The sequence below is a fragment of the Urocitellus parryii genome, chromosome 2 (assembly GCF_045843805.1).
Source record: "Urocitellus parryii isolate mUroPar1 chromosome 2, mUroPar1.hap1, whole genome shotgun sequence".
NCBI lineage: Eukaryota > Metazoa > Chordata > Mammalia > Rodentia > Sciuridae > Urocitellus > Urocitellus parryii.
Genome location: NC_135532.1, coordinates 30,788,889 through 30,798,058, shown reverse-complemented (window position 1 = coordinate 30,798,058; position 9,170 = coordinate 30,788,889). Strand labels below are relative to the sequence as shown.

Below are 9,170 nucleotides of genomic sequence, written 5' to 3'. Positions count from 1 at the left end.
AATTGCATAGCTGATGTCTCTTCAGCAGTGCTCCTGCTATCCACCTTGCTGTGGTCAGCAGCTGCTCAGCTCCTCTAAGTCTCTGGGCCCCTGCCTGTGCCATGCTTGGTTGATGATGAATTTTTCAAAGCATGGTTTCAAATGAACATAGCATCACTTGATAATATTAATGCCAGAAGTTATTATATCCTTCACCATTTAGCTTCTTTTCAATACAGTTTAAAAATAATCCAAAAAGTGAAGTGTGCAGAATAAACAAGGGCTGTTTCCCTAAGGTCACTGTTGCCCCAAATCCCTGCCAGATGGCCAAGCAGAACAGCTCATGTTTCATCAAATTATAGACCTCATTAGGACTTTGTTTCATGTTTTTAGATGCTAGGCCCTTATATCAAGCAACGCTGATTCTTTACACTTGTATGACAATATAATGAATGCATGTTAGTGAAGGATCCAGTGAAATGTGAAACAATCCGTGAATTCTTTGCATATTTTATTTTCTTTTTTTGTTTTTTTGATTTCCAACTCACACACATCTGGCATATTTTACATCTTTGCAATAAAACATGGTTACAATAGCTTAAGGAATTTATATATCCAAAATATTTCACCATGATCTTAAGATGAAATGAACTTGTCTTCCAGATGTTCAGTATCCTCCCAATTCTAAGCTACAAACTCAAGATATTGCTTACAGCCTGGTGATGAATAACTTAATCATTACACTGATTCCCCATAATTTCAGAATTTCATAAATACAAACAACAATGAAGAAGGAATAATTCAGTGCTAAAACTTACTAGTACAAGGTGGATAACAAATAAGTAATCACATCAATAAATAATGATATGTTTCTGGTGCAAAGTGCCAATACAAAGAACCCATTATCTTGTTTTATCTTTTTAAATAAATGACTGCAAGTGAGTGTAAATTCTGAGAAAATTACATTCCTGTAACATGCCTCATAGCCCTACCGACACAATATGTACATCTATGACAATACAGTCACCAAATATACAAAGAAGAAACATGAATAAAGTGTATATACCCCTGGGTGTGTAACTTGATCAGTACAAGGTATGGAAAATCATTTGACGACCATCATTTTATGTCATAAAAGATGAAGTGGCTTAGGCTAAGAATGTGGCTTTAGGTGAGAATTTCACAAGAACCTAAAAGAATAACTTCAGTTATTGTTGTAATAAAGTCTGACCTGTTATTAAAGAAACTAAGCTATTTAAGAACCAAAGAGGGAAAAATAAGTTAGCATCATTCTCCTCTCCTAATGCATACACACTAAGCCAGTGGGATGACTCTGGAAGAGATGCCCAGGTGTTGGGAAGTCATTACTATGGAACTAATGATCATGACTCCTATTTATACAATAAAAACCAGGACCTCATCCCTAAGCCCCCTTTCTGCTGTGTCTTCAAATTATAAAGGGTAGGGCTGAATTTTCTTTGTATAAAGTACCAAACATGGCAAATAATGGCTTAGTATCCAAATGCTTTATGAGCAAATTTCACTTAGAAGGGATGAATTTAGATTAAAAAGTGCAAACCATATTTTGGTGAAAATGTCAAATATTACTGATAGAGCCCAAATTCAACCCTTTTGTACAAGCTGCGTCCTTGGACAGATCTTTCTATTTCATAACGTGAATGCACCTGTTCCATTGAGACATCAGGAGTAAAGAACATGCAAGTTGTAACTCCACAATAAAATTAAGAAACGTTTTGTTCTTTATACAAGGTTTTACTTTTACAAAAGTATCCCTTTAAATAAGATGCATCTGATGTACAAAGTATCAAATGTGTTTTTTTTTTTCTCAGCTTGAAAAGAGGCTGGAAATGGGATGCAGGTTAGGTTCAAAGCTTCAACTTTGTAACAACTGAACACAAGGTTCCTCAGAATTGTCAAAAGTCTCTTGTGACACGTCCTACAACCTTTTCTCAATAAACAACAATATATGAAATAATTACCAAAACATCTCCTAAGTCATATAATTTACATGATACAAGCTTGCTTGGTAGCAGCTGGTGTTCAGTTCTGAAAAAACACACAAAGTAAAATGGTCGCTGACTACGATGTACAGCTATTGCTGGGTGTGATGGGATGTACAAACAGAGGCCGATGTGGACGAGGTTCTTCCACCAGAGATATTGCCTTTCCATGCAGCACTTGTGCTCTCAGCTTTAGCTTGGCTTGTGGTTCTTCACTTCTCTTCAGTATCTGTTCTGATGCTCATAATGCCACCGATTAAAATCTATATTAAAAGCTACAATGCTACCAGAAGCCATGCCAGTAATCAGAGTCCTGGAAAAGCACAGACATTATTTCAGAGTGACATGAACTCATCCAAGTGGTTGCTATTTTATGTTAGATGGTATCCTGATCTTGAACTTCACCAAATCTTTGCTTTGTGTGGAGATTAGACTAACATTTCTTGGGGGTTCTTTGGAGAGCAGCCTAATCAGCCCTGATGGCAGAGCCTTGTTGGAGAACATTAGACAACCCCATGGTAACCAGGGTTTCCAGGGTCACCCAGGCACCTACCACCTCAGCAATCACATTCATGCTTATCCACTTCCCCTTTTTTGACAACCACTGGCTTCTCTGAGGATTTCTGGCTTCTCTTCCCATTTTTGTGACCCTTCTTTCTTAGTCTTCTTTAATCTCTAAACTGTCACTTCATACACCCTCCTTATGCATGGGCTTATGCAATGACAACTCTTTCCGAAGCCCCCGATCCCAAATTCTCCTTGCCTATTGAGTGCCTTTGCCTACTGGATGACAACAGGATGCTTCACAAACCTCTCAACAGTTGGCACCCACCCTGAGCCACTGTCCAGCTACTGATCTTGTGATCACTTCCTTCCCTCTCCCTTATGTCTTCCAACCAGCCATCCAGCACCAAGGCTTCTTTTCTGTGACAGTTCCAACCAGCCACATTGCCACTGATGGAGTGCTCACAACCTGTCTATCCCAAGCATTGTGCAACTTTCAATATGACCACTCATCAGATAAATACTTTCTTGAGTATAAATCCCCAATATGTGTTTGTCTATCAATTCATAGTTTCTATGTATGCGCTTACTGTTCTAATATATCAGAATATATCAGGCACATTATAAAGCAGCAAAAATAAGAATGGAATTAAAATAGAAATAGAAACCTAATCTGTATTTTTCTTCACTGCACTTGGAGACCCTTCACTTTACTGTGACTTTGAATATGCTCTTTCATTCGCTCTCTGTCCAAGCCTGGTAAATGGATGGGTAAATTCTGAAGTCTGTCCTGCCCTTCCCAGCCCTAAGAAGGACTTGATTGCTTCCTTTTTCTGTAATTCTGTTACTTTCTTTGCTCAAATTATGATTATGTGAGCTCTTTGGGGTCAGTAATCTTGTTATGTATTCTTATTTGTTATGTATTTAGTAATATTGTTATGTATTCTTATTTGCAAAATATTCTACCTTTGACAGTGGCAGCAAATGTTTGCAAAACAAATATGTGAATAAATATTGGGGAGAATATTTAAATCACTTAAGAACATAGAACATTTAAAACACTTTACAAACACCCATGTACCTATAACTAATTACAGAGTAAATCATTCTCATTTATTCCTGATTATGCCCTGGAGTACTTTGGAATACTCTAATGATAACCTTAAACTTCCTTTAAAAACAGTCTGGCTGCAGACCACATGTCCATTCCCGAGTCTAAATTAAGTTACTTTGTTTTTCCTGATGACTTCAGTACCATTTTATTGTATTGTAAAGATGTTTTGTTAAATTTATTATCTGTCTTAATATTTAAAATATTTAGAAACCCATATTATTATAAAATACATTTCATATATTTATTTATAGTTGAAAAAAAGTTGGTTAGCAGGCTTTTCTTATTTCCATTAAATATATAGAAAACAATGAGATATTCCATGCTAATTTAATATCATAGGGTTCTAGTTTATTTTTAAATTTAGAAATGTTAACTAGTTATATTCCTCATATTCTTTTCACTTTATAATAAGCTCAAAGGTGAATTTTAGGAAATAAAAAAAATACTGTGAAAGAGAAGTAAAGACCAAGGAAGATCATGCTAATTAGTACATATTCCTGTCAACTCTTTCCATGAAAGGATTAAAGTATTTTAGAGGAATATATAAAATACAATAAAATAACATAAGTGAGAAATAGGTAAGTAAAAGGGGGGAGTGTAGGATTATTTCAGGTAATGACTGAGCCCCTTGAACTTTTTAAAAGGGGGCCAGCTGGAGTCTATAGTATGCATTTTGATTAGTTAGAGGCAGGCCTCACCCTGAAATCAATCTCTGCTAAAAAAAAAAAAAAAAAAAAAAAAAATGTTTCCTTCACACAATCATAACCAGGGAAAACTGGGACGAGGTGAGGGTCTGAGAACAGAGACACTGGTGGGAGTAAGTTCTATGTCATAAGCCCTTAAGATGTGTCTGAGGTGCCCATTTCTTCAACAGACCCATTTCTGGTGTTTCTCCTTATTTTCCTCCTCTATTTCCTGCTTATCATAATTGTTTCTCAGAGTATGTACTCCTTCCCCCATTTTACCCTTTCTTTCACTAGTCCTTCTTCCACTTGGACACTGGGATCTTATTCTAGCACATTCCACCCTGGGTAGAATGCCCAGAGCTTACCATGGCAGTTCCCAGTGGTTATACTCATCCCTGACATGGCTCACCTCTGGTCATGGGACAAATCCATTGCTCTAATGCCAGCATCACATCCAGGGTAAATGTAGAGCTGCTTGAAGTCACAGGCCTGCCAGACCTCCACCACACCATTGTCCCCTCCAGTCACCAGGTTCTGGCCATCACTGCTCAGGAGAATGGCCTTGAGAAAAAGACAGAAAACCAAACATTTCTTTCCATGTTTTCACAATCAGTGGTCAATACTGAAAAGCATGTGGTCCATCCCCCTTATAGCAGTAGTCTTCTTTTAGAAAATTGTTCAAGCTTTCTAAAAGCTTCAATATAGAATTTGTCAAGTTCTTACATAGACAAAGAATCTTATTAAAATCAAATTAAGTTACAAAATTATGAAAGTCCCAAAGACACTATTACCCATCTAATTTAGGAAGAACTTGAGAATTAATAACTTGATGTTTTGTTAAATTCTGAATGTCAAAAATGTCTAGACTTTAAGAACAAACAGCAGAAGTATATTTCAAAACAATTTTTAAAACTGATAATTCATTTGTGAATAGAGGGCAAGTGGGTACTTTTCAATTTGGTTTAGGATTATAAAGGTAGGATTTTTCAACAATAAATTTATATTCACTATTGTGAGAGTACAGTGTAGAAACAATGACTTGTAGTAAAAGGAACTTTAAAAAAATCTCCTTAAGGGCCTACCTCTAATTAAATAGAAACTATTATCCCTGAAGTCTAATTCACTGAGTTAATTACCTGGGACTAAAGGAGTTTGGGGTTTGTTCAATGTATTAGCCTACCTGAATTTATGTACTTTCTAAATAAGTACACATTAATATGGATACCAGAGAAGTTATATTATGAATCATTTAATGTAAAACAACTAATTTTTAATCTCTTGGCTTCCATCCTATTTAGCACTGAACGTGCAGATTTACCCGTGTTGAATCATTGATCTCCATTTGAGCCAGAAGTTTCCCATTAATGCTGAAATTGCTGAATCGGCCTCGTTCGTAGTATATGATACAGTGGCCTTCACTGGATACGGAAATCAAGCGTGGGAACAAGCAGTTTTCTGGTCCTTCAAGGGCTCTCAGCAAATCTCCAGTGATGGTGTGGACAAGGCAGGGGCCCTCTGCAGAGTGGGATACCAACGCCCATGGTTAGTTAGTGATAACAGACCAGACATTGGCTTTCACCAACCTGAAAACCTTAGCTGGGCAGTACTCAGATTTGTTCAAAGAAGACAGAAAAAGAAAGGGGTTTGCTGGCTGGAGCCAAGTACTGAACTTATGAATAGAGGAAACAGTGACTGTTTAATCACACATGCACATGCACCTACAACACCCTCCCACTTTTTATGGTAAACGTGTATTTTGGGGTAAACACTTGGTCTTTTCCTTTGTCAGAGAATATTCATAATAAAAGGACACAGTTCATAAATTATGTGAGAACAAAAGATCAGATGTACCAGAACATTATTCCTAATGTGCTTTCAGAATATGTTCTTGAAAGTCTGAGAATTATCACGACAGTTGCTAGTCATTTCCAGTGGCATCAGAGTTTTAAGGCTATAACTACATAAATCATATTAAGCCAAGTAAGTTTTACCATTTTCCGTAGTTTATACATGAAATGTAAAAGCAAAATTAAGAATTTAAGTAATTGAGACTACAGGACCACTTTCTGTCTTTAAACAAATTTATAGTGAGGCAAGATTGTTAAAGAAGTGGCCCAAATACTCTTTGCCCTTGTAGAAATTGTGTTAAGTTAAAAACCCACTAGTCAAATTCATGAAAATAAGTGCTTAATTAGTTTAGTACTGTCTGTCTGCCCCTTTGTACACTCAAAATAAAATGAAACTGGCAAAATATGTGGACGAATTACATTTTTATTTTCAATCAATTAATTTAAACAGATACATATTTACAAAGTAAGTGACATTATAAAAATATACTTAAGTTTTTCCTGATTACTAAAGTTAAGAACTACCAAAAATTTGGGAAAATAAAAAATAAAAGCAATCAATCACTTCTAATGCTTTCTACTTATAGAAAACTAAAACTGTTTTCCTATATTTGTATGCCACTTTCTTTGTTATCTATTCTTTTGTACTAAGATGTAAAAACAAAAACATGGTCCCTGGCCTTTCCACTATATCCATTTTCCACAAAGCAGCCAGAATTATGGACAAATCTGATCATCTCATGACTTTGACTAAAACCTTCAATGATTTCCCACCATATTGTAAGTAAAAAATGCAAATCTTTGTGCTATGGCCACTCCCACCCCTTCAGCTTCTCCCTCCTTGTCTCTGCCTCGTCCTCCTACACTCCTGCCATATTGGTCTTTGTTTCTTCCAAACATCAGACTCCTTTTTGCCCGAGTCTTTCCAAGGAGAATTGCTATCGGGGAGCCAGAATTAGGGCCCAGGTTTCCTGATTTTTTTCCCCAAATGACACTTCCTCTATAAAGAGACAAAAGAACTATATAATCTTGGTTCCTTTCCATCAACCTCTACACAGGCCTCAGTCTTATAAAGAAAGTGTCCTGCAGAGGACCAAGCCCAAGTCTGATCCCCCTAAGTCCCCCACTGCATCAGGAATAGTTCCCCTTTGTCTTTTAAATGTCCTTTTAAATTGCATCACATGGATATATTGCAATTGAATTTACCAGTGTTATGGTTAGAATGGTGGTCACCACAAATACCACATAAACTTTTAAACATATTTCATATTAGTACTAGGAAGTGTTAATAATAAAACTAAACAGCTACAAAGAACCTAGGGTTTACATTTGTCTATAAAGAGTCCCCTGGAAGAAATAAATCATAAGTCACAGTTAGCTTGAGAAAACAGTACATTTTCTAAAGATTTAAAATGAAAGAAATGATTCTGACCTTTAGCACCACTAATAACAAGTCCAAGTTCTGCACAGACAGAAACACAGACAACTTCATGGTCATGGCCGGTGAGAACAGCTCTTGGTGCAGGATAGTCACCTGTAAGAAAGCAGCAGCAGTGAGTCATTACAGACAATGGCAAACATAAACAGTTCCACCATAAAACCTAACCTTTAATAAGACAATCACCATTTTATTAAGGACCACAGCCAGTTACTTCACATTTCTGATAACTTCTTTATCAAAAAATACTGTACCTACCTGATCACCAACCTCCAATAGAGGCTATTGAAATGACAGGATACATTAATATATGTGATATGCTTAGGATACTAATACAGTGGTACAACTATCCTTTTTCTCCTGATTATTGTTGTGAAACAAACATTGTGCCTTGCAAGGTATCTACATGTGATATCTCATTTAATTATAGTAACATTCCTATTGGGTTGAGTACTATTATTATCCCTATTTTATACTTTGTAGAGTCAAAGCTTTGAAGGTTATTCAAGTTTCCAAGTTCATATATCTAGCAAGTGTTGAATTTGACCCAGAGCTTTCTAATTCTAAAATCCATGCTCTTACTCAGTGAAAAATCTAAAATCTCCATGAAAACAAGCAGAGGTACTTTGCTTTGGGGTGGAGGAGGGAAGAAAGGGAGGGTGAGGAAGGTAGTGACAGAAATAAGAGACAATTATCTTAATTCTGTATCTCACTGGTGCAAACCTAGCTTGAAAGTATTTCATTTTAAATTGCCAGTTTCATCAACCATTATTTTATTCTCCCTGAAAAGAAATGTTGTAACTTGGTCTTGTAACTGCAACTCTATAGTTTCTCTGTATTTCTCAATCTAGTGGATATTTTCTTGAGGGTAAGAAGTTCTATGAAAAAATGTAAGTTTCAAATTTGCATTCTCTGTACAATTCCAAAATAAATAAGTAAATCTAAAAATTGTATATATTCAAGATGTACAATGTGATGTTTTGATGTATGTATTACTATAATAAAAAATTCCTTATGTTTGTTATATACTTTTTTAAATTAGAAAATATATTTTAAAAGGCTTCTGTCTGATTTAGAGAGCTAAGATATTTTATTTTTCATTGTAATTTTCTCAAATTGGGGCTGGGATTGTGGCTCAGAGGTACAGCGCTCCCCTAGCATGCATGAGCCACTGGGTTCCATCCTTAGCACCACATAAACATAAAATAAATATATTGTGTCCACCTATAACTAAAAAGTAAACACTAAAAAAATTTTCCCAGATCATTTGAATAAATGGTGGAACTTAAATTCCCTTCAAAGATGTCCAACTTCAGCTGGGGAAAAGTAAATAAAATGTTACTCTAGGATTTTTGAGTTGGGAAATTTGTAGCAAGGAGAAAGCATATTTCTGTTCCAGGGCTATATGTCACACACTCCAACAATTCCTTAAAATCTTGGGAATATTCTTTCACTGCCACATCACAATTGATGGATGTAGTTCAGGGTTAAAGGGCTGAGCGCAGAGGGAGGTGCAGGTGAGATCTCCCCTCTCAGGACGACAGTACCACGGCCTTCATCCTGGCTCATTTCCTCAACAGA

At 36.2% G+C, this 9,170-nt stretch overlaps 1 protein-coding gene across 1 annotated transcript in view; it reads right to left on the bottom strand.

Annotated features, from left to right (window-relative positions):
• Positions 1 to 511: 511 nt before the first annotated feature.
• The window catches only part of Nbea (neurobeachin), a 620,123-nt gene continuing 611,464 nt past the window's right edge, over positions 512 to 9,170 (bottom strand). Inside the window, exons 55-58 of the mRNA XM_077795156.1 lie at positions 7,584 to 7,685; positions 5,623 to 5,819; positions 4,714 to 4,865; positions 512 to 2,313 (exon numbers count right to left, since the gene is read on the bottom strand). Of these exons, the coding sequence (XP_077651282.1) occupies positions 2,223 to 2,313; positions 4,714 to 4,865; positions 5,623 to 5,819; positions 7,584 to 7,685 (542 nt within the window). The 3' untranslated portion in view covers positions 512 to 2,222. The remainder of the gene's footprint in view (positions 2,314 to 4,713; positions 4,866 to 5,622; positions 5,820 to 7,583; positions 7,686 to 9,170) is intronic.